At 38.9% G+C, this 26,835-nt stretch overlaps 1 protein-coding gene across 4 annotated transcripts in view; it reads right to left on the reverse strand.

Moving 5' to 3' along the window:
* The window catches only part of PIR (pirin), a 110,536-nt gene extending 87,466 nt beyond the window's left edge, over positions 1-23,070 (reverse strand). The window contains exons 1-3 of one of the 4 annotated variants that reach the window (XM_063601744.1): positions 22,732-23,070; positions 20,740-20,887; positions 9,273-9,365 (exon numbers count right to left, since the gene is read on the reverse strand). In XM_063601744.1, the coding sequence (XP_063457814.1) occupies positions 9,273-9,365; positions 20,740-20,835 (189 nt within the window). In that variant the 5' untranslated portion in view covers positions 20,836-20,887; positions 22,732-23,070. The remainder of the gene's footprint in view (positions 1-9,272; positions 9,366-20,739; positions 20,888-22,731) is intronic. The other 3 variants (XM_008974156.4, XM_003805716.4, XM_003805715.6) reach the window with 3 other exon arrangements.
* Positions 23,071-26,835: the final 3,765 nt, after the last annotated feature.

Here is a 26,835-nt window from a genome sequence, read left to right on the forward strand (position 1 = left end):
CTATGTTAATTTACTTTGGACTTATTTCTCGTTTCACTTGAAAAGCTTTATTTTATATTTGGTGATATAAAATAATGTTTTAATGATTGGCTTATAGTCTTTATTACATTTCCCCCCACTCAATTTTTCTTTCTTTCTTTCTTTCTTTCTTTTTTTTTTTTTTTTGAGACAGAGTTTCACTCTTGTTGCCCAGGCTGGAGTGCAATGGTGTGATCTCAGCTCACTGCAACCTCCACCTCCTGAGTTCAAGCGAATCTCCTGCCTCAGCCTCCCGAGTAGCTGGGATTACAGGTGCCCACCACCACGCCCAGCTAATTTTTTGTATTTTTAGTAGAGACGGGGTTTCACCATGTTGTCCAGGCTGGTCTTGAACTCCTGACCTCAAGTGATCCACCTGCCTTAGCCTCCAAAAGTGCTGGGATTACAGGCGTGAGCCACCGCGCCCAGCGCACCCCGGCCCCCCACCCCCCCAACACTCAATTTTTCTACTTAAAAACTCTTGGAATGTAGCCTTTAAGACATGAATGGTTTTTGTTTGTAATTGCAATGTGGTGTGGGTAGGATGTATAGGGAAATTTGTTGGGAATTTATTTGGACTACTTTCAAAGAATATTTCAGTTAAATTTCTACTCTCCCTCATGTGACCTACGCTTGTTAACACAGACGAGGCTTTAATTCTTTGCTGTGGGAAGTGGCCTGTGCACTGTAGGAGGTTTGGCAGCATCCCTGGCCTCTACCCACTAGATGGCAGTAGCACTCCCCAGTTGTGACACTCAGAAATGACTACAGAAATTGCAAATGAGTCGCTTCTCGGGCTTTTGGCTAAGATCAAATGTAGAAATTGCCATATGACCCAGATGGACAAATCACCTCCAGTTGAGAACCACTGACACAGACAGCACTCCACAAAAAGCAGAACTTTTAGGCTAAAGATGGTTTTATTTTAACGTGATTGTGTTAAGTTGACAGTTTCAGGATGTGAAATATTGTTCATTCATCTATAGCTAGAGATCAAGCTTGGGCTTCGAAGCTTGGGCCTTCCCCAATAATGGCCCAACCTAAAATTTTAGACCCTATAATACTCCTCCACCTCCCATCCTTCCACATCCCATTTGTAAGCCCGATTAGACGACTCACTGTTTCTACTATATCCCCATACCGCGACTTTCACCTTTACCTCCACTATCCAGAGAGTCAAATCTTACTTATTGGTTAAGGCCTTACTAAATGGGCAAATTTTCCCTGAAGCCCTCCCAGATCCTTCTGTTAGAAGGGATAGCTTCTGCCTCAAAACATGAAACTTCTTCAACTATACCCATCTTGTTCCTCCTTAATTATTTTCTAACTTTCATGCAATTTGAAAGTCCTCTGCCTCCACTTCTAAACTCATGAGTGCACTCACTATTTTAATATCCTTTCAGCTAGGCAACGTGTTGTGGAGGAGAAAGTTATCCTTTTGATTTAAGGCACTCCTAAATCTCAGGCGCCCCTCTAATGGTGCACAGATGTTTTCTAGAGAAAGTCCTCATCCCCATTACACAATGGCATATATTATTAGCTTATCTGGTTGACAGGAATAGAACACAGGTAAGGTTCACTTTATCTGGAGAGGGCAAACCCAAGTAGGAGGCCTCAGCAAGAGTTCCTGGAGAACAAGTGATCATCAGGACCTTCACTAACCATGAGGGCACAGTTCATCTTTAAATATCTGAATGGCTGGTATGCGAAGAAGGAATTTTGAAAACATGAATTTGTTAAATAATTAACAAATACAACTAAACATTCTAAAGGTACAAAGAGAAAAAAAGGGTTCAGCGAAAACCAATAATCTTGTCCACAACTTTCCCTTGTCACCCACTAACCTTCCCTAGAGGTCACATTACGAGTTTCTTGGGGGTCCTTTCAGAGATAATCCAGGCAAGTCTATGAATAAAGGTGTAAATGGAAACAACCCAAGTGTCCACCAATGGATGACCGGATAACAAAATGTGGTCTATCCATACAATAGAATATCCATACAATACAATAGAATGTTAGTCAGGCATATAAAGAAATATACATGCTACAAACTGAATGAACCTTGAAAACATTATGCTAATGTTGAAAGAGACCAACCACAAAAGGCCACATACCATATGATTCCTTTTATATAAAATAGTCAGAATAGACAAATAAATAGAGACAGAAAGTGTGGTTCCTAGAAGCTGGAGGAAGGAAGAATGAGAAAAGACTGATAATGAGTTCAGGTTTACTTTCTGGGCTGATGAAAGTGTTCTGGAATCAGCAGTGATGGTTGTGCAATCCTATAAATATATAAACCACTACTTTTTAAAAAGCTTTGTAAATACATATTTGTACCTGTTATGATGTGTTCATTTTCTCTTTAAACACCATCTTCTTTGGATACTATAACATGTATTTTGTAATTTTATTTTATTTGCATCAGGATAGTCTGTAGAAATAATCATTCATTATAATAATCCATCTTCCCCACAATAAACTTGGCAATAAGCCATTTAAAAAAGAAAAAAGGCATAGTTTTTGCTTTTTATATAAATGCTACACTATGCCACAAGAATTGTGCACCTTGCCTCTGTCACTTTCCAAATATCATCAAGATTGTTCTATATTAGGACCTATCAAGCCATGTCATTCTCCTTAATGACTGCATGGTAAGCCATGCTATTGGGCACATATATTTAAAGTACTGGTTCTCAGCCAGGGGTGATTTTGCCCTCTCTCACACCCCCAGAGGACAGTTGACAATGTCTGGAGACTTTTTTTTATTGTCACAACTGGGTGTAGGCAGATGCAATTGGCACCGAGTGGGTAGAGGCCAAGGACGTTGCTAAACATCCTGCAATGCGTGGAACAGCCCCCCCATAGCAAAGAATTATGCATCCAAAAAGTCACTACTTGTGGAGGTTAAAAAAAACAATCTAAACAGTTTATGATTGACGAATATTTAAATTGGCTACAATATTTGTCTTTATAGATAATGCTGCATAACATTCCATCTTTCAAATATATAATAATTTTCTTATAGATAATTTCTAGATATATAATTATTCCTCTACTATTTTGAATACTTTTTTATTTTTATTTATTTATTTATTTATCTATTTTTGAGACAGAGTCTTGCTCGTTGCCCAGGGTGGAGTGCAATGGCGCAACCTTGGCTCACTGCAACCTCCGCCTCCCAGGTTCAAACGATTCTCCTGCCTCAGCTTCCCAAGTAACTGGGATTACAGGCGCCTGCCATCACACCCAGCTAATTTTTGTATTTTTAGTGGAGACAAGGTTTCACCATGTTGGCCAGGCTGGTCTCGAACTCCTGACCTCATGATCCGCCCACCTCGGCCTCCCAGAGTGCTGGGATTACAGGCGTGAGCCACCGCGCCCAGCCTCTGTTTTTTATTTTTTAAGAACTGTACCAGAATAAACATTTGTTAATAAGCCTTTCTTCTTACTTTGGATTTTTCCCAGAAATACAGTCATAGAAGTAGGGTTACTGGGTTAAAGGAGAATAACTTTTTTCTAGGGAATAATATCGGGTTCTTACTGCCATTATGAGTACGATGCTTTCCCCTGTTAAAAGAAAACTTCGGACAAATTAAATTTAACAGAGTTTAACGGACCAAGAAAAAAAAATGATTAGCAGATCTGGCAGTCTCCAGAATCACAGCAGATTCAGAGAGACTCCAGGGATGCCACGTGGTCAGAACAAATTTATAGACAACAAAAGGAAAGTGACGTACAGAAATCAGAAGTGAGGTACAGAAACAGCTGGATTGGTTCAAACAAGTGTTTGCCTTGTTTGAACACTCAGCAGTGTATGAGTGGTTGAAGTATGGCTGCTGGGATTAGCCAAGACCCAGCTATTGTTACAGGCACATACTTCTAAGTTAGGTTTTCAATATTGTCTATCTATTAATTTAGGTTATGGTGCGTCCACAAGGACTCAAATATAGAAATACAGAGTCCTTCTCAAGCCATATTTAGTTTGCTTTAACACCACCATTACATCTGATTATTGCTTTTAAGCAGGAGAATTATTGATTTTTCATAGTTATTTTATATCCAGCCATTTACTAATAGGTTTTGGTTGACATTCTTAGTACAGTGGTGCCAAGGGGTGTCTTGAGAGTAGAGGTGGCTTTAGCTTCCTTCTTATATCTGTTACCTTCACTCTCAAATCATGCCAAATGAATATATATGCTAAGATTTGTGTGCTTCACTGTAATCACAACTTCAGGACAAATCCTGAGCCTTCCTCCCTCCTCCAGTCATATCACCAACCAAAGCCACATTAAGCCACTGTGAGTTTCATTCTTATTTTATTACCTACAAATAATTTTTCTCCTCCTTTCCAACACTGTAACTCTTACTTATTAATAGCTTCAAAGTTTCCAGAACCATATTAAACTGTGATGGTACTGGTAGACAGTCTTGTCTTCTTTCTCATATTAATAGGGAATATAGCTAATATCTCAGTGTTAAATATAACAAAAGATGCTCCCTGAACAATAGAGAGTCTTTATGATATTGAAAAAGTATCCTTTCCCGGTTTTCCAAAATGGATGTTGAATTTAATCAAGTCTCTTTTTTTTCAGCCTTGATGGTACGGTTTGCTTTTGAAAGTGGTGCACAGCAAGCTAGAAAAAAAAACAGGCTATGTGGGAGGTGGGAGGTTTGAATCAGGTCATAAGTTTTAGGTGTGAATCACCAGGACCTTTCCCTTCCTCTCCTGGGTATTGTTCAGGCATTGCATGCAAACACTGTCGGCTACCAACAAGTAATTATGAGCGTGGCTTTTCTGATGGGCACACCCTTGGAAACAGGGTGGTTTTGTTCTCGTGAACAAAATCAAAGAACTTGCTGAGGCTTGTAGTGAAAAAATTTTAAAAACAGTTCTCAGCCTAACTGAGAACACAGTAGACAAGGCCATCCTAAAATGTCCCTGAAAAGCAGGCAGGATGGTTTTCTCCTAATAGTTCCTAAGTTTAATTAAACAGGAGTGACCAATCATCTCAGTTTGCTAAGGACTGAGAGGTTCCTGGGGACAGGAGCCTTTCAGTGCTAAAACCTGAAAAGTCCAGAGGCTATCATTTAAGGATGATTTCAAAAGGCACAACACATGTTTCTTCCTAAGCTAGGTGAGAGGTTCATCAACGGAGTCTGATCTATAAGTACCTCCTTTTTCGAGCTAAACTTTAGCAGGACTTTCCCATGTCTCTGATTGTTCTTTGTTTCTGATAACTGAAGTTGCCCTAAACAAATCACAATATCAGGCCTGACCAGAAACAGGGTAAATGCAAAAGTATTTCACCTTTTACCACTCAGGCCTTTTGAAAAACAATCCTCCCCAGAAAACAAACTCCTGGTAGGAAAAACTGAATGCATTTCTCCTTTTGTGTTGTGACAACCAGCTGTGCCTGTTCCCTAGAGTACGCCTTCTCAATTTTCAGGCAAATTTTTAATAGAAAATATATAGCTATTCAAACCTAAGAGTTAAGTTTAAAAATGGCTTAGCCATTAACCCAGTAAAATTGGGTTCTCTCTCTTACTTATCTCATAGAATCGTATTTCTGATTTGGAAGATCTAGACCAGCATTTCTCAAATTTTAATGTGTATATCAATCATTTGATGATGTAGAAATGTAGATTCTGATCCAGAGCTCTGAAGTGGAGACTGAGGCTACAAATGATAACACTGCTGGTTCATGGGTCACATCTGAGATAATGAGAATTTTATAGAATAATATTTTCCACATTTCTTTGATCATGTATCACTACCAGTTAAAATAAATGTGAGTGTGCACTCAAAATATGTATATTAGTTACATTTTATACTTATGTGTTAGTAAAATTTCATTTTTATTAAAAAATAAATAAATGGGAGCTCCAGCACATCACTATTTTGAGGACCTTGATCCTGATAACACATCAAGTATGTGACCATTCAGTACATGCTTATGTTGTTCCAGTGCATGCTTATATTAGTTATTCTACCTTTGCATAACTAATTGTTACAAAGTTCTTCCTTCTATTTTGTATCTATGCTTTGTATTCAAAAGTTTACCTCTGAAGGCATACAAAACAAGCCCAATCCCTCTTAACACTATTGCAATTCCTATCACTGAAAATGATCTGACTTCCTTAATATATGAAGACCTTCTATAAAATAATAAAAAGAATACCAGCAACCCAGCAGGAAAAAAAAGCCAAGAATATTAAATATGTATGGTGAATGAATGTTTTAAAATGAAAAGAAAATCAATCTCGCTCAAATAAGAGAAATATAAATTAAAACTATCATAAAGCATTATTTTTCACTTGTAAAAATGGCAAAGGTAAGAAAAGTCGAATAAATACATTTATGTTGCTGATGTTGAGGGAAAACAGGAACCTTCAGAACACATCACTGTGGTGATATCAGTTGGTACAACCATCGTGGCAGATGCTTAATGAGGCCATTAAAATTAGTTTTTTAAATAATATTTTTTAAATGCTTATAGTATAATACTAAGCTAACAAAAAGATGCAAAACATAATGTGGTACCAGAAAAAAAGTACTGAATGAAAATATATCAAAATAAAAACAATAGCTATTTCTGGATGGTGAGCTAACATCACAGGTGATTCTAAATTTGTTCTTTATCCTAGTCAGCATTTTCAAAATTTACAAGCCTGTATAATTTAGAAAATGCTCCAGGGAGGTGATGAGAGAGTACAAGTGGGGCTGGCTTTAAATTTCAGCCTTTTAAAGCTCACATTAAGAGATAATGGCTTACCACTTGAGTCTCTGGCTTACCTACACTCCTGAGGAAAACTGATACAGTTGATTCTCATCATTTTTATAGAAAAAATGTTCTATATAGTTGCCATGATCACTGAATTAGAGAATACTAGACCATTGCTCCTAGGATAAATACAGGATTGTGTTCCTGCAAGCCTCTGGTCACAATATTTTGCTCAGTTGATCAATACATGACTTTGTTTTATGTTTATTTCTCTTTAAAGACACCTTATTTAACAAATATTGTTGATTAACATTGAACTCTAGGCCAAGAGTGTTACAACTCATACCTGAATAAAGTTTATCTAAGACACATATTTTCTCCTTAAGGCACATTTCAGCCTTCTTACACTTAGGAACACTAGACAGCATTAGTGTATTGTGTGTGGGAGCCATTTTAAACAGTGAAATTACCCACACAAAGCACAAAAGTGTGGACAAAGTGGCACTAAATACACTGTGAAAGGTCACTTTCTTGTGAAACAAGAAAAAAAGAGCATCGCTTCATTCAACCTCAGCTGGGAATGTGTGCATTGGGCAGCTCAAATTTTTTGCCACTCTACACATGCCCACAAATTACCACAAAAGCACCACAGGTACTGATTTGGGGGTTACAAATGAATTTTAGCAAGTAAATGAACTGACAAATAATTACAGTTACAGTTTTAAAGAAAATTCTTAAAAGAGCCAAACACTAATATTCTACAGCTGCACTCCTTGAGGGAGTTGCTTAAAGCTGAGTACCTTATAATTTATAAAGCATTCCCCCCCCAGAAAGCATTTTCCATAATGGAAATGAAAGTAATATATTTAATCATTCATTTTATTTAATATATTCATTGTCTTCAACTTTTTATTATCCAGTTAAATTCAGCCAGTAGTTACTGAGTATCTCCACATAGAGAACACAGAGAATGATCTCAGCTGAAGCAATTTATGATCCTCTTGGGTATGTGAGGGGAGGTTGAGGCAATCCCCAATTCTAATGCAAGACAGAATACAATCAAGGTCATCAAAAAGGCATAATGTGCATGAGACTGGTAAAAATATAATGCGATGAGGACCAAATGAAGGAGAAAGTGCATCCTCTTGGGATTGTCTGCAAAATTTGATGGAGCTGGTGATATCCGAAAAGACCTTGAAGGATTAGTAAGGTGGTAAGTGGAGCTATGGGATGGAGCACAGAAGAAGTAGCTCGAGCAGGAGCACAGAGTGGAGACATCTTCCAGGAACAGGGTCAGAATCCAGTATGAGTGTAGGGTAGGTGAAAGGAATGGCTTCCATTATTGCTGCAAAGCAAGCCACAGCGCCTTCAACATGTTAGCAGAGAAGGGAACTGGAAGGCGAATGGCTAAATGAGGAAGGGAAAAGAGTCCAACTACCCTGATCCTACCTCCAGAAACTTCTTGGTTCATTATCCTTTTACACTGTGGTGGTGCCCTTTCCCAAACATCTTGAACCTCCTTAACTAGACTGCATATGAGGCAAGCAGGGATATGCCTCACCCTTCTTTAGCCTCCCTCCCTCTGCTTTCTGCTCACACTTCCCAACACACAACACACCCTAACATACAAAAGATCACCCTACACCAACGCCTGCATATCGCCAGCCTTCAATAAATATTTACTCATTCACTAATTGGGTTTACAAACACACTGAGCCTTTAACAAGCCCTGGTCTCTTCTCTACTAATGCAGGTTGTTCTGGTGAGTAGATGGTTAAACATTGTAACTAGGAAGTAACAATCCCTGAGCTTCCACAGAATATATGTGTGTGGACAATGAGAATCTTTGAAAGTGCCACAATATTATGTTACACATTTTATTTCTGTATCTAACTAAAGCTGAATATTAAGTGTTCAGTAGAATCTCTAAATTTTGCAATTAAACTAGTAAATGTATATGTATGTCCTTAAAATCCTAATTTTTAGGCTATGTTATATTTGTGCCCCTTGATTCTATAATTCCTTAGAAGTTAGTATAAATACTCATGTAGTTCTTAGATTGTTTTTTGGAGTTTATAATATTACAGGAGGTTACACACATCTGAACATTCTTGGGTAGAAACAAGATAGAAACAGGTTTTTTTCTTTCTTTTTTTTTTTTCTAAGACAAGGTCTCACTCTGTTGCCCAGACTGGAGGGTAGTGACATGATTAGAAACAGGTTTTCTATATAAAAAAGTATTTTAATCACAAATAGTTTATTCTATCCCCAATGAATTATTTTAATTACAAAAATATTTTAATAAGCCAACTTATTAACTGCACAAATAGGAATGTTTTTGGTGGCATAAATTCAAAGAATACTAAAAACAGTAAATATTTAAATTTGAGTATATCTTATGTAAAATAGCCTGCAACTTATAAATGAATTTTTAGCCTATTATTTATTGCTTTTAAAATTGAATTTTCTATTAGAAGAAAGAGGTATGTTTCAAAATACACACTTCTGCAGTCAAATTATTGTACTTACTGTTTCAAAACCTCGATGTGGATGATCAGGAAATCCTCCTGGTCTACCTCCTTTAAATTCATCAAACAGTAAAAACGGATCCAGATTTTTTAACTGAAATAAAAATAAAATTTGCAGATTAGTTATGTCTTTTAAGCCATACTACCAGGGGCTACATTTATTAACAGATCTAGCAAGCCTCATTGAAAACTACATAGCCAATGGGCAACTTTTTACAATGAAAATTGCTTTCAGGAACAACTTCTTATACACACTGATATGGTTTGGCTCTGTGTCCCCACCCAAATCTCATCTTGTAGCTCCCATAATTCCCATGTGTTGTCGGAGCAACTCAGTGGGAGATGACTGAATCATGGGGACAGGTCTTTCCTGTGCTGTTCTTGTGATAGTGAATGGGTCTCACGAGATCTGATGGTTTTAAAAATGGGAGTTGCTCGGCACAAACGCTCTTTTTTTTTTGCCTGCTGCCATCCATGTAAGATGTGACTTGTTCCTCCTTGCCTTCCACCATGAATGTGAGGCCTCCCCAGCCACATGGAGCTGTTTGAGTCCAGTTAAACCTCTTTCTTTTGTAAATTGCCCAGTTTCAGGTATGTCCTTATCAGCAGCATGAAAATGGACTAATACACACACACACACACAAGGATTTACGGATTGTGTTAGAGAGTTGTCATTTTATGAGAAGCGCAAAGAGTGGACAAACATTTCATAATCATCTAAGATATAAATAGTCAAGTACAAACAAGATGTATTCTGTATCCTAAACAGATTCATAATCTTACAGGGGAACAGACTAGAAAATCAATTATTGCAACAAGATGATAAATGCTTTGGAGGAAGACAATTTTACACATATGAGAGTGGGAAGGGATCAAAGAAGGTCAGAAAACTCAGGAATATGGCACTTAATCTCTGTCTTGAAGTACATGGTTGAGTTAATCAAGTAGATGGGAGAAAAAGAGAAGGAAAGATATTCCAGGTAGAAAAGCAGAAAAACAGCTTGGCATGCTTGAAGAACTAAGGGAAACTAATCTGTTGGGGCAAAAGATGCATATGGAATTATGAGATACATGGGCAGACGATGGAGGACAAGTCCTAAATGAGTTTGGATTTTATCCTGAAGGTGATGGGAGTTTTCATCAGAGTTTGATATGATCAGATTTAGAAGGATCACTCTGTGGTAAAGGAAGACAGGAAACAAAGAATATCTAGAAGGTTATCTCAAATAGTCTGAGCAAAGGCAAAGGCCAGAACTAAGGCAATGGCAGTAGTGATGGAGAGTGGTTGAGTGACTGGGTAGATATTTATGAGACAAAAAGGAAGAGCATTAACTGACTCCCAAATTTTTAACTATGGTATCTGGGAAGATGGTAGGGCCATTCAGCACTTAAAGAACATAATAGAAGAAGCTGCCTTGAAATAGCTATGATGACTTCATTTTAGGTCATACTGAATTTGATATATCCATATAAATGTTATCTGTATAAATAGAACTATTAAGTGCACATTATATTATGCAAAGGCTAGCAGACAACTAAAGATCAATCTCAAGCTCAAATGAGAGGTAGAAACATATCTGGTTGTCATCAACATATGTTTGTGATTGTCTTGCTTATTCTTGACCATGTTATTTTATATAAATTTTAGGAAATTTATCAAATTCTATGAAGAAAAATTTTGAACATTTGATTGGAATTAGTTTTAATCTATGGATCAAATTGTGAAGAACTGACATTTATATAATATTTAGTTTTCCTCAATGTTTCCTCAATAGAACCATGGTTATCCCCATTTATTTAGGTCTTTAAACATATTTCAATAAGGATTTGCAATTCTCTCCATAAAGGTCTTACATATTTTTTAAAATTATTTTTCTAGCTAACTTGTATTTTTAATGGAATTCTACTGCAAACAGCATTTACACATTATATTTTGAACAGTTTGCTGCTGGAAATTAGACACGCGCTAGGCAATTTTTGAACCCTGCTAAGCTCTTATTAATTTTAATGATTCATCTGTAGCTTCTTTTGGGTTTTCTTTGTAGATGTTCATATCACCAGTGTATTTATCAATAAACTTTTGCTTAATAGTTCACACACAAAAAAATTGTCTTGCATTGGATTAAAGCCGTGGCAGACTGCAATTTCTCTGGGTTTTTATGGGCCTGGCTGGCCTTGACATGTCTTCTCACTCTGGGATTCAAGCTGAAACAGCGGCCACTATGGAGGGCATTATGTTCTCATAGCCAAGGTCGGGAGCAAAAAGCAAGTCAAGTCAACCATTCACAATCACATTAACACATCCCATTGGTCAAAGCGTGTGACATGGCCAAGCCCAAAGTCAGGGAGGAGGGCACTTAATCGCTCCCTATGTGTCTCATGGGTAATGTACCTAAAAATGGATGCGGGTGTAAAATCCTATTATAGAGAAGGAATGAATATTTGGTAGTAACATTTCGACCAACACCCATTAGCAAATAAGAAGGGACTTTTTTTTCATTTTCAATCGTTATATTTTCTATTTCTTTTTCTTGTATTTTTACAAGCGAGCATCTCTACAACAGTCTTGAGTAGAAATGGTGGTGGTAGACATCCTTGTCTTCTACCTGATTTTACATAGATTGCTTTATAAAGTTTTATTGGTAATCTGGTTGTTTAATGCAGGTGTTTTATAGATTCCCTTCATAAGGTTAAAGAGTTTCCCTTCTACTTCTAGTTTACAAAGTTGTTGTTTTTTAAACATGAATGGATGTTGAATTCTGTCGAATGTCTTGTCCACACCATTGAGACACTTATATGATTTTTTCTCCTTTAACCTCTTAATGTTAATAAAATACACAAATAGATTTTCTAACATTAAACCAAATTTGCTCTCCTCAGATAATCCAAACTTGGTCATGATATATTATCTTTTAATACATTGTTGTATTTGGTTGGTTAATTTTCTATGATTCTTGCAAACATTCTCATAAATGTGATGTAATTATTCTTTCACTGGCTGTCCTCGTCTGGTCCTGATAGCAAGGTAATGTCAGCTTCATGAAGTGATTTGAGGAGCGCTTCCTTGGATTTTATCCCCTGGAGAGTTTGTGCATTATTAGAATTACTTACACCTTAAATATTTTGTAAAATTTGTTTATAAAATCTTCTGGTCCTGCTGTCTTTGTTATAAACTTTTAAAGTATTCATTCAATTACCATTATGGCTATGAAACTATTCAGATTTTCCATTTTTTCTTTCTTTCTTATTGTTTTATACTCTAAGAGTTTCAGCAACCTCTTGGCAGCTCAGCTAATTAAGTTATTTATTTCAGGATTTCTACTCTGTCATATTACTAGAAATTAAAGTATGCAACTTTCTCAGTCTCCGGTTTTATCTTTCTTATTTTAACTTTCTATGAAAAAAACACGCACACACATATACATAACATATACATTATACATATACATATATATATATATATAAATTCAACAAGCTACTGCAAGTTTTTTAACCTAACCAATTCTCAATTTCTTCATTTGAAAATGTGGACTGCAACCCATATAAAGCTGGGGCACTTTGTAGCCTATCTCAACCTGGTGTTTCATCCAGTCCAATATTTAAAAGTAATTGAAAATAAATTCAAATTATTTATTGAATCCTCTCAAAAACACCAAAAGAGGCTTCAATTTAAAGATATGCTTAAAATCCCTCTTACCCCTCTCCATGTATATATCTGTCTCCCATGATTCCATTTTCTCTCACTCTAACTCTTCAAATCACTTCAAACCATCTGAAGACACCTCTTTCCTTTTCTCCTCTCCTCTCACCTTCTGTATTTACTCTTTTCTCTTCCACTAGTAAGTCTCTGCCCTTTCCAGTGAAAATCAATCAAGCAAATTTGTTTCCTTTCAGTCTTGTCATTCATTTTTCCACATCGGCTTATTAAAAGTCCAGGAACAGAACTGGGATTGGTAGGAGGAGAGGTTGAGAATTCTCATACCTTATTATACATTGCTTTCTCCTCACATGATAATATATACCTTGGAAGATTATAAGGATTGAAAACAATGAATGTAGCACACCTGGTCCAGTGCCCAAAGCACTGTAGGTTCTACATAGATGGGTGGTATCTATTATACTGCACCAGTCCTATAAATATCACAGCCATCACTTCCCTAGGTACAAAACAAAGTGTTTGAAGCTCTAAGATAACTTTTAAATTCTGTGTTGTTGTGGTTCTATTAAAATATGGGTAAAGACAAGATAAAGAAATACTTATTGTTTCTTTGTATCGAAGAGTTTTATATGAGCAAATATGCCCTGCTGTCAAACTGTGAAAACCAAGAGGTTCTCTCTTTTTAGTCCAACCCTTATCACCATCCACCACCCTCAGAACAGTAGTTATTCATTATTATCAAGAACTTGGAGCACTGATGTAATGAATACCTAAAACTGGAAGTAGCCTTGGAACTGCTTAAACTTAAAGAGTAGAGGCTGGAAGTCTTGAAGTCATGCTAGCAAAAGCCTACATTGCTGTGAATGAACCATTAAAAGCAACTCTGGTGAGGGCCCAGAAAGAAAAGAGGAGAGCTGTAGATACAGTCTCAATTTTCTTTTCTTTTCTTTTTTTTTTTTTTTTTTTTGAGACAGGGTCTCATTCTGTTGCCCGTGTTGGAGTGCGATGGCATGATCTCGACTCACTGCAACCTCTGCTTCCTGGGCTCAAGCAATGCGCCCGCCTCAGTGCCCCAAGTAGCTGGGACTACAGGTGCCAGCCACCATGCCCAGCTAATTTTTGTATTTTTTGTAAAGACGAGGTTTCACCATGTTGCTCAGGTTAGTGTCAAACTCCTGAGCTCAAGTGATCCAACCACCTTAGCCTCCCAAAGTGGTAGGATTACAGGCACGAGCCACTGTGCCCGGCCTCAATCTTCTTAAAGAATACCTAAGTAATCCTGAACAGATCGTTGTAGAAATATGGACAGTAAAGGCCATTCTGATGAAGTCTTAGACAGAAACATGTTATTGAAAACTGAAGGAAAGATTACCCTTGTTATAAAGTGGCAAATAACTTGGTTGAACTGTGTTCATATCCTAGTGTTTTGTGGAAGGTACAACCTGTAAGCAATGAAATTGGATGTTTAGCTGATGCTATTTGTACACAAAGCGTTGAGAGACTGGGTTCCTCTTGATGGCATATAGTAAAATGCAAGAAGAGAAAAATAATTTAAAGGCAGAATTGTTAATCAAAAGAGAAGCAGAACTTAAAGATTTGGAAAATTTTCAGCCTACCCATATTATAAAAAATGAGAAACATGTTCAGGAGAAAACACCAAGGGTGTGGCCAAATGACCATTTCACCATTTAATAAGGAGCTTTGTCAGCCATCAAAACAGAAACCAGGACCTATTGTTCAAGACAATGGAAGAATGATCCCAATTTCAGTGCCAATTTTCTGTCTTAGTCTGTTTGAGTTGCTATAACATAATACTATAAACTGGCTGGATTATAAACAACTGAAATCTATTTCCCACAGTTCTGGAGACTAAGAAGTCCAAGATTAAGGCACCAACAAATTTAGTGTCTGGTGAGGGTCCAACTTTCTGGTTCAGACACAGTGCCTTCTAGCTGTGTCCCACATGGTGGAAGGAGCCAGCTAGCTCTCCAGGGTCTCATTTGTAAGGGCATTAATCCCATTCCTGAGGGTTCTGCCCTCATGACCTAACACCTCCCAGAGGCCTCCCCTCCTAATACCATCATATTGAGTGTTAGGTTTCATGATAGGAATTTGGAGTAGGGAAGACACATAGATTCAGACCAAATCAGTACTATTTGTCATATTTATTGCCCATTTGATCCTTCTGGTCACCAATCCATGAAATATGAACACACATAGGAAGAAAGTCAGCACAAGAAAGAGACTGAAGAAGCTAGGGGGCTGATTAAGGTAAGAGTCAGAAGGATGAATTGATTATCTTGCCAGAAAATTGGTGATATGTGTAAGACACACTTTCCCTCCAAAAAGTAAGAATATCTTGCATTAGACTGTTGTACTAAAGTGTTATTTGCAGTACTGGGTATTAGTCCTCGTCAAACTTCCTAACATTCTCTAAACATTTAGCAGGAATTCAATAGCATGTAAAATAAACATGTGTTATCTGTAGACAAGATCTAATTTACAAAACTCTGATTTTTCTAAAATGTTTTCACTAAGTCCCCAATTCATTCACATCTTTCTCTCTCTACATATCAAATTGACAATCTTTTAACGTTTTTGAGCCACATGAGAATTTCTTTTCATTCAAATAGTTCTAAATCCTTTAGCTGCTGAATTCAAGTGGCAGCTTCCAGTCTACTTCTTTTAGTCTCTTAAGGCCAATCAGGCCGGGCGCGGTGGCTCATGCCTATAATCCCAGCACTTTGGGAGGCCGAGGCAGATGGATCCCTTGAGGCTGTGAGTTAGAGACCAGCCTGGCCAACATAGTGAAACCCTGTCTCTACTAAAAATACAAAAATTAGCTAGGCGTGGTGGCTGAGGCACGAGAATTGCTTGAACCCAGGAGGCAGAGGTTGCAGTGAGCCGAGGGAGACAGAGTGAGACTCTGTCTCAAAAAAAAAAAAAAAAAAAAGAAGGTCAATCAAAACTTGTGGCCACCACCCCTCAGGCATGTGGTACTCCCATAATAAAGCCTGGAATTTTATTTACAACAGGAAGCACTAGAAGTAGCTACCAAGAATAATAGTTCCTTGAGGATGGGGCCGATGCTATGCTTTTTTATGATGCTCCACTGAACTTACAATAATTCTGTGTACATAAAAGGTACTCCATAATATACTGAGTGGTACTTGTTTTAGGTCCATGGCATCTCTTGTAGCTAGTTGTGTTCATATGATTGAATCTAGCTACAATGTAGAAGTTGCAGGGTGGAACTTTTAGGAAAATTCCTTATAAGAGGAGGATGGACAGCAGATGAGTATCATTTTGCCCTTCCCCTCTTCCTCCTTTCTTTGCCAGAGGGTAAATGGTTGCCATTTCCCTAACAGCTGTCTTGGACTATAAGGCGATGCACTAAGAATGTACTAAGAATTATGACCTAAGATAGAATGAACACAGGTTCCTGATAAGAGTGGAAGGCCACCCTGGAGTGCCTATTTTGGCACTTTACAAAAGAGAAACAAACACTTACTTATGTATATCATTGGTTTTGGATGATGCTTTCTCTTACACACAGTTGAACCTAATCCTAACTGATATAAGGGAAATAATTCCTATGGTAGTAGCCAAGAATCAGGTGATTCTAGGTCAGCCTACATCAAGACAATACGGGAGCAGCTGAAGGAACAGGCTCCTCAAGATAGACTCCAACACCTCAGGCTACCTTCTGGGTTTACTCGGCCTCTAGACTGGAACCTGGGGATAACAATGAGAAGGCAGAAGGAAACTGCAGCACATATCCTAGACTGAGGTCTAGATACAGCCTTGAATGGACTTGAGCTGTGACTATATGGCCCACTTCCTTGACTCAATATCTAGAGACCTTGATAATGAAAAGCATCATCTACACAGGCTAAATCAGTGAAGAACAAGATTAGTCAAGGCTATTTGATGATATTAAGGGATTTTTAAAATTTTTGTAAGTATGATAATGAGATTGTAGTGTTTTTTTTCAAGTTATCTTTTAGAGATACAAATTGAAATATTTATAAGTGAAATAAAATAATGGCTGGAATTCTCTTCAAAATACTTTGAGGGGAGAAATGGATGATAATATGGATGAAATAAAACTGCCATGAGTTGATCATTGTGGATGCAAGGAACATGGAGATTCGTCATACTATTTCTCTACTTTTCTATGATGATTGAAATTCTTCATTAACAAAATAAAAATAAGAGTGACCCATGGAGAATCACATTACACCGAGGAGTGTCTGGTAGCAGGAGTGGGCATAGAAGCAAGTGCAGATTAGTAGTGGATTTCCCTCCTGCTGGGAGCACAGAGGAACCACTCCCTAGCACCTATGCTACTCAGCCATTCAAATTCCAGTCTGGCTAGGCTGGCCCATGTATAACTGTGATGAAGGGTGTGGGCCAGCCCCACTCCATCTCTTCCTTGTTATTAAATCACAGAAAGGCTCAGTGAGAGCATTGTATATTCCTCTTCTATCTCCACATTTGCAGTCAAAGGAGTCAAAACACTTGCGGCTGTGAATATTGAGTGCTGTTGTAAACACTATGCTAAAATAGCTCTGGGTCCAAAGTTTATGAGATATTTCTTTAGAGACAGAAGCTTTGGTGCAGAGTTTGAAAAATAACCTCTTGGTCGGGCGCAGTGGCTCAGCCTGTAATCCCAGCACTTTGGGAGGCCGAGGTGGGCGGATCACCTGAGGTTGGGAGTTTGAGACCAGCCTGACCAACATGGAGAAACCCCGTCTCTCCTAAAAATACAAAATTAGCCAAGCGTGGTGGCGCATGCCTGTAATCCCAGCAACTTGGGAGGCTGAGGCAGGAGAATCACTTGAACCAGGGAGGTGGAGGTTGCGGTGAGCCGAGATCGTGCCATTGCACTCCAGCCTGGGCAACAAGAGCGAAACTCCGTCTCAAAAAAAAAAAAAAAAGAAAAAGAAAAGAAAGAAAAAGAAAAAGAAAGAAAAGTAATCTCTTGATGTTAGACAGATGCTTTCATTCTCTGCTGATGGGAGGGTTAGGGAGTCTACCTTTCTGGCAAGTTGGTAGTATGTAGAGTGCAAAAATAATATGGCAACAATCTAAATGGTCAAAAATTCACGAGTAAGAGAATAATGCAATGCTTATACATGGGATATGGCATAACTATTAAAATGATGTTTATGAAGAATTTATAATAACATGGGAAGTCCTTATGCTACCATTGTTAAATGAAAAAAAATTGGAACACAAAATTGTTTGTTCTATATAATCCCATGATGTAAAATATACAATTATATGGAAACAAACAAACAAAAAGACCCTTTGTCTCAACAGTAATTAAACCAGGCTGATGGGATTAGGAATGATTCCTATCCATTTATTTTTCCTTAGGGTAGAGTCATACCTGGGGTACAGGAGATCTGAATCAGTAAAATATGGGGATCTGTAAAGCATAAGTTATCAGCCATGGACTTTTACCTGGCACCACTGATAGAACTCAGAGGGGTTGTAAACTTGGACTGCTAAAAAGTTATATCTCTATTGTCACTAACCTCTACTAATTTTTTTGTTTTTTTTATTGTGGTAAAATATACATAACATAAAATTTAGCATTTTAACCATTTCAAGAGTACAGTTTTGTGGCATTAAATATATTTACATTGTGCAACCATTACTGTCATCTCCAGACTGAAATTTAACTTCTTCAATTATGAATGTAGTCAATGTACCACAGTAAATTACCAGTACCTGTGACTTTGTCACCAATTGAAATCAAAGTTATTTTCATATCACATTACAGTTGTTAGTAGATATATCGAAATATTGTTCGTGTTCTTCACAGCTTTGAAATTCAGCAGTTACTAGAACTGCCACCAAATCGTGTTATTTAATGTAAAATTACCAGATTATGAAATAGTTTTTAAAATTGTTCTTAACCATGTTTCAGTATAAAAGTTTTCCTTGGTAATCCTATATATTTTATTTTAGTAATCCTATGTATTTTATTTTATGTATTTTAAAACATTGCTTTCAGAAGAAATTGATAGGTTTCATCAAACTGCCAAAGGGATTCACAGGACAAAAACAATAAAGAAATTCTCAGCAGATGTGTTCCTGACAGATTGGCTAATTAAAGTGTTAGTTACCCTCAATATATAATAGTGGCTTAGTAACAGGTGTGTTTGGGGCCCCAAAATTCTTTCCAATTGTTCTATTGGTGATGTAGCCTAGTAGAATATGATACCACCTCCATCTGCATCTCCCCAACACTCCCTGTGCATTTAGCCGTTAGAATAATCTTGTTTGCAGGTATCCTTCAGAAAACACTGTTTGATGGACCTCAAAAGACATTCAGGTGCAAACAGGAAGCTAATTGGAAAGAGAAATGGCCTGATGGGGCTGATGGAGAGTTGTGTTGACAGTTTTTCCTCTGCCTCAGTGGCCAATCAACATTACGCTAGGTGAAATAAGCCAGGCACAGAAAGACAATTACTGCATGATCTCACTCATAGGCGAAATCTAAAAAAATCAAACTCACAGAAGCAAAGAGTAGAATGGTGGTTACCCCGGCTAGGGGATGGGAAGATATGGAAGGAGAGATGTTGGTCAAAGGATGCAAAATTTCAGTCAGGAGGAATGAGTTCAAGAGATTCATTGCACAAAATGGTGACTATAGTTAATAACAATGTATACTCGAAATTGGCTAAGAGAGACTTTAAGTGTTCTCATCACAAAAAAATAAGTATGTGAGGTAATGAATATGTTAATTAGCTTGATTTAGCCATCCCACAATATAGACACCTATCAAAACATCATTTTGTACATCATAAATATATACAATTTTTATTTGTCAATTTAAAACATAACTAAAAAAAATTGAACCCATCAAAAATGTAGATCAGCACTCATTGAGGAAGGCCAGGAGTTTTTTAAAACCCTATAAATACATTTCAAAGATTAAAAAGTTGAGAAAGTAACCCTTTTAAAGCTTAAGTTGAGCAACAAAGTAGCATGAAAATTATCAGAGTAGAGTTTAAGAGGGACAAACCAGTCTCACTTTTCAAAATGGAATCCATCTCTGTAATGTATTTCTTCTATTAGAAAATGTTTTGGGGATCTGATATGGTGCTAGGGGCTGTATTCCCTAGGCTATGACCACCATCTGATACCTTTCTGTGCATATAAGACTTATTTCCCCCACAAATCCCAAATTTCCCATATTCAAATGAAAACATTCTCTAAAGTTGAAAGACATCTACCTAATCTATAATCACCTTCTCTGAGAGCTAGACCCATCTACACGTGTCCCTCACCAGACGTCTACAGAGTTGGGTCCCAGCAGTCTCTCAGTGAATCTAAATCCTTGGCAACGGCAGATTGGCCAGCAGTGGAGGCCTGATCTATGCTGAACCAATCAGATTCTCTCTCCTGGGAATTTGGAATTGAGAATCAGAGTTACTCCCTGGTGCTTTGAAGTGTGGGCAAATAAACTTAGGGGCTGTGTGGTGGGCATGTTTGGCGATATGCATGCTGAGGCAGATAGCATGTCAGCCCAGGGTGGCACGCCAGTGTGCAGAGAGAAGCAGAGACATTTCCGGAAGCTCAGCTGCACTTTCTGCCCAAGACCTCTGTATTCACATTACAGAAACCCCCTTTGGGCTGGGGCTGGTTTGCCCCCAATTGCAAACTTTAAAGTTTGCACTTATGCACTCCACAGGCCAGCTCACGACTATCTTGGCCCCCTCTTCCCAAATCACCATCAACATCCCACCAGTCCCTTCTGAAAAGAAAACAAGGAGCGGCCACCCAACTAGCATACCTCGGGTCGGCCAATGCTTCTCCGGACCCTCGCTCCAACCCCTTCCGACTGCTCCCGGCTGAGCACTGAGAGAGTAACTTTCTTGGAGGACCCCATATCGGAGTCTAAAAAGAGAGTGTTCTGATGCTGAGCTGTAGAGGATGGAGGGCTAAAGGAAGGACAACAAAAAAAAGAAGTCATAAAGGAGGGAACATCCAAGGACTACAAAATAAATGATATTAAGATTAGATGCGCAAAATAGTAGCAGCTACAATTTGTTGATGTCTTACTATGTGCAGGGCCTGGGTTAGGTGATTTAAAACAACCATAATGATGGTGAACATGTATGCATACCTACTAGGTGCCCAGAACCCCACCAATTATTTACAACTATCTCATGTAATCCTACAGTCATCTTGTGCGAAGGTTAGCGATACAGTCATGTGCCTGCCACATAATGACATTCAGGTCAACATTACACAGTCAACAATATATGGACTGTATGTATGACAGTAGTCCCATAAGACTATAATGCCATATTTTTACCGTATCTTTTCTATGTTTAGGTATGTTTAGATACACAAATACTCACCATGGTGTTGCAGTTGCCTCAGTATTCAGTACAGGAACATGCTGTATGGGTTTGTAGCCTAGGAACAATAGGCTATACCATATATCCTACTACACACCTAGGTTATACCAGCTAGGTTTGTCTAAGTGTACTCTAAGATGCTTGCACAACGACAAAATCACCTAACAATGCATTTCTCCGAACATATCCCCATCGTTAAGTGAAGCATGACTTTAGCAGCTCTGTTGGCCACTTACTAAAAATCTCCAATGAACACTTTGTCTTTCTTACTTCACTGAATTCTCTCGATCTTCCACCCCTTCCCCAGTGCCACTCATCTGTCAGCCTCACTGGTAGCACCCATGAGGTAGTTGCTACCAATGAGGCTGACAGATGGGGGCAGGTTTGTGTGGCGCCTTAGAGAAAATGGAGAAAAACAAAGAGGTCCCTAACTCTTACCAGAACATGCTGAAGATCTTGGCATTAAAAGAGATCTTCGAGGGTCATTGAATTCAAAGACCCATCGATTCCTGAAGTTCAGGGCCAACATTTTGGGCAAGAAATCTTTCAGCTTACTCATGAAGTCTCCTAGAGCATAGGCAAGTCACGGACCAGCTGTTCTTGGCAATGTATCTCATATTTCAGGACTTACCTATAGCCAGAGTTTGTTATTCGAAAGTCTTTTCCTCTTTGGGAGGTCTAGGTTCTAATGGACTATCCCAGAAGGAATATAATCTATCCCTATTCCACTTCAAGTGTTTGCAGACAGTACCCCCAATCCCTTAAATCTTTTCTTCAAGTGAAATATACCCAATTCCTTCAAAGATTCCTACTGAAACGAAGAGAGGTGCTTTGGCAAAAAGCAGACTCTGGAACCAGACAGCCTAGGTTTGCATCTCAGCTTCACCACATATCAGCTGTGTGACCTGAGGTTTTCTGTGGCTCAGTTTTATCTGTAAAATGGAATGATAAGACCGCCTACCTCAAAGGGGTGCAGTTAGTGCTATGAGAATGTTAGCTGCTGTTATTCAGAAGGGCTCTACTCCACAATACCCTCCACTTAGTCAAGGCCTACCCTAAAATGTATCCTCCCTGAATAGTAATCAATAAATATTTATTGGGTGATGGGTTGCAAGGCGCAGAAACGAGCTTAATACTCAAAGCAGTACAGGCCGGTCATCACCTACATCGAAGCAACCAGAAAGTATCTTTATCCCCATCTAGATTATGTCTGGGTCCTTCCAGACTCCTACGATTAAATTGTATGCATGTGAACAACTGATGAGGTACTTAGATCTCAGTGCTTTGCAGAAAGAAAAGCCGTCTACCATTTTCACCAAATTTCGTAGTACAATTTAAGTATCTCTTGTTATCTCCCCTAGGAGTCTAAAGTGAGTTGGGGAAGGCAGGATTTTGCAAACTGACCGCCAGCATTCCCTCACCTAGTGGACCCCTGCAGGAGCCCCAGGTACTCACGCTGCGGTAGCGGCACCTGGAGCCTTAGCGGCGGGGGTGACGCGAAGAGCCGCCGGGAGCGAGTGCAGGGAGGGCAGGTTAAGAGAGTGTGGGTCCAGTCGCCTCACCGTGACTCAGCGCTTCGCGGCCGGCGGCCTAGAGGAGGCGGGAGGCGGGAGTCTACGGGTCTCGGAGGCCCTGGGGCTCCGCCCTCGGGAATGTCACTCCACTCTCGCTCCGCCCTACGCCTCTCCCAGGCCAGCTTGGCGGCCCTTTGGCCTCCCTGCCTCTCGTGCCGGGAAGAGATGCTCACTCGGGTAATTTAGGCGGCACTTGCTGTGCTCCAGGAGGAAATGTGTGGCCCGGGCAGGTGCTCTGATCGGCGCTCCGGTCGGTCTTGTGGGAAATCTGTTTTTAACTGTAGTCTCCCTGTCACCCAGCCGGCGGAGCTTGGCGGCACGGATTCCAGTGCTGCCTCCACCGCTGGGAGGCACCACTTGACATGACCTGGGGCAGGTGGCTCAGTCTCTCTGTGCCTCTGGTTCCTCCTCTATAAAATGAGGATGGTGATGATAATAGTGCCAGCCTTATCGGGCTGAAATGAGAATTAAATGAGCCTGTCACATTCTAAGCACTACAGAATCGTTTGTTCCATAGATAAGTTGCCTGCTGTTTGTCAGTTAGAATTGCGAGAAAAGGAGTGCGGGAGTGGGGACGGGCAGCCATACGTCTTTATTCCTGCCTGAAGAGAAGGCACACTCTAGTGGGGAGATAATTGGTTAAGAGTTTGTATGATGTTGGAACACAGTGGGCAGGCGTTGGAGAGTTTTCCCAGAAGAATGAGGAGCTGGTACAAGCCAGTGAGGGGATCTAGTTGATTACTAGGATTATTAACTAGTGGTACAGGCATAGCTGCAGTTTCTATTCTCTAAACACCAGAAGGCTCATTGCCTGGTTTTGAGAAAGGAAAGACAGTGGTGTCTCTAAAATAAGGTTGGAAAACTTTGTCTGTGAAGACCAGATAGTAAATACTTTGACTTTGCAGGCCATGCACATTCTCCAGTTTGCCTTTGTAGCAAGAAAGCAGCCATAGATAACATGTAAATAAATGAATGTGGCTGTAGTTCAATAAAACTTTAATTATGAATACTGAAATATAAATTCATAAAATTCATACAATTTTGAATTCATATAATTTTTACTTGTCATGAAATGTTATCCTTCTTTTGATCTTAAATGTAAAACCACTTAAAATGTAAAAACCATTCTTAGCCCTCTGGCTATACAAAAATAGGTAGTGGGCTACCTACTTATTTTGGCTGCAGGCCTAGTATGCAGATCCCTGCTCTATAAGAACAGGTTAGTAGAGGAACGAACACTTTTCTCTGGGCTTTTAAAATATCAGTGGGGCTTAAACCTGTCCTCATCACCTTACTTAGGCGGTTCAAGGCTAGCTGAGATAATACACATGAACATTAAAAGTGCTATGGAATAACAAAGTATTGTTTCTTATCGTCATTGTAACTAGTTCTGCAACTGTCTCCTCTACCTCTGCAGCTGTAATAGGTGTACTAGGAGTGAAGGTTTCTCCTCTTTGTCTCTCAGAAGCCAGTTACAGGTAAAAGCTAAGTCCAAGGGTGTACATGGTTAGAGCAATGCAGGAATTCCATTTACAGGCCCCTGCAGAAAAAAGAAAAGAAAAGAAAAAAGAACAAGTCTGAAAAGGTAGAAGACTTAAAATGAGGAGAAACAAAGGTGAGAGAGGGAAGAATTCTTACAAATGAACAAAGGGTGTGTAATGTTTCACTGTAACAGGGTCCTGTTTTGAGATGAGAAATGTGACCCTGTATATTAAGCTTTGAGCACTTTTCACACCGTCATTGACATCCAGATCAAGATGTGGAGTAGGCGGCTAAATATATGAGTGTGTAGATGGACTGTTGATCACCTTTGGAATCTTGGGAAGCATAAAGAAAACTCATGCTGATATGACAATGAACAAAGCCTTCCCTAAATGATTCCAAATAACACCATTATAATCTTTAAAGACAACCACATTATTTAGGTACCTTGACTCTTTTCTTTTTTATTCACGAATTCCATTTTCCTCCTCTGTAAAACTTATTGAATTTCTTTTCAAATATACATATTATAGAAGTACATGGGGCCAGGCGCGGTGGCCTGTAATCCCAGCACTTTGGGAGGCCCAGGCAGGCAGATCACCTGAGGTCGGGAGTTCAAGACCAGCCTGACCAAAATGGAGAAACCCTGTCTCTACTAAAAGTACAAAATTAGCCAGGCGTGGGGGCGCATGCCTCTAACCCCAGCTACTCGGGAGACTGAGGCAGGAGAATTGCTTGAACCCAGGAGACGGAGGTTGCCGTGAGCCGAGGTCGTGCCATTGCACTCCAGCCTGGGCAACAAGAGTGAAACTCAGTCTCAAAAATGAAAAAAAAAAAAAAAAGTACATGGACATCTTAAACACTTCATTATTTTTGTTTCTTTCTTCTTCAAGCCATCAACTCAAAAATTCTTTCTTGTAGATTTTGTTAATTTGCCCTTCAGGGCAGTGTAGCTGCTATTCATTAGATGACAAATGTCTCTGAAATATTCCATATTATAAAGACTCAGACTCACTGAACCCAGGAAATCAATTGGCTCCAAGTCAAGGACTGATTATTTTATAAATGCTAGTTTACGAAGGCCATAAATACACTGGGTGGTTAAAGACATCCAAAGATATCCAGAAAAGATGAGCACATGTGACTCCCATATCCACCCTCATGAGAGCATTCTGCACAGACACGGTCTGTTCCATCGACCAGTGCTCTGACCAAGAAGCTACATGTGATCAGCTGTTGCATGAAACTCATAATTGTGTTTTTCTCTATCTTTCCCTTGGGTTTTTGGCAGTGTCTCCGAAAAAAAAAAATAGCTTATGACCCTTTCCTTTGAGCCACAGAACTTTCTAGAATCCATCACAAGCAAAATACTCTCAGGCCTGAAAGGCCAATTCATCTCTGAACCAGGAAACTGGAGAAATTTAGATGAATGATTCCCCTGATACTTACCTCAATTACCCTGATAACCTTTCTCAGTTTTCAGCTTTCGTAAAGTTTTGTCTTCTGGCTGAATGGAGGCCGCTTTCTAGATCACAGTATTGGAGTAAAAATTAAAAAATAATTTGAATAACTAACAACCTCTAGTTAATGTTATGTACATTAACTAGTGTTTATGGATTAAGTGTACTGATGTCCGCAACTTACTTTGAATGCACCAAAAAATAACAATAGCAGCAATAATAATAGGAATGACAACAAAGTGAATTAATGGATGAATAGAGAGATGGATAAACAGATTGATATATGACAAAGCAAATACAGCAAAATGTCAATTGTAGAATCCAGATGGTGGTGTATTGGTGCTTTGACTTTTTTTAACTTTTCTATATTTTGAAATGTTTCATGATACAGTCTTAGGAAAAAAATAATTTGAGTCACAGTGGGAATCAGAACTAGAAGGATTCCAAAACGTTATACCCCTTTGTCTACTTTCTTTGCTTCCAACTCTAGCACCTTGTACACAGTAAATGAAGTGACTCTCCTTTGAATGGAGCTGTTAAACTAAATTCCAAGCTACAAGATCACTTCCAAAGCTGGCAGGATGCTTCCAGAGTATGAGTTGGTGATTTATTTTTGTGAAGGCCAGATAGTAAGTATTTGAGACTTTGTGAGCATACAATCTCTGTCTCAACTATTCAACTCTGCCGTTGTAGACTGAAAGCAGACATAGACAACACTTGACAGTTTGCCAAGTAGAGGATACCATCAATGCAAAGGCCGTGGGGCAGGAATAGTGGCTGTGTTCCAATAAATTTTATTCACAAAAACTCATGGGGCTCATAGTTCACCAACTCCATGTAGACCACAAATACTTACCTCCGACTAGAAAAACAGGAGTAAGATTGACAAAATGCCAACAATCTATGTAAAGGTTTCATGGGTGACAGGACAGGACATGGGTGATAACAAAAGGAAACAACAAACATTTTTGTGTCTACCTCCACCTCCTACTCGCCCATTTCCTTTCAT

The sequence above is a fragment of the Pan paniscus genome, chromosome X (genome assembly GCF_029289425.2).
Source record: "Pan paniscus chromosome X, NHGRI_mPanPan1-v2.0_pri, whole genome shotgun sequence".
NCBI classification, from domain to species: Eukaryota; Metazoa; Chordata; class Mammalia; order Primates; family Hominidae; genus Pan; species Pan paniscus.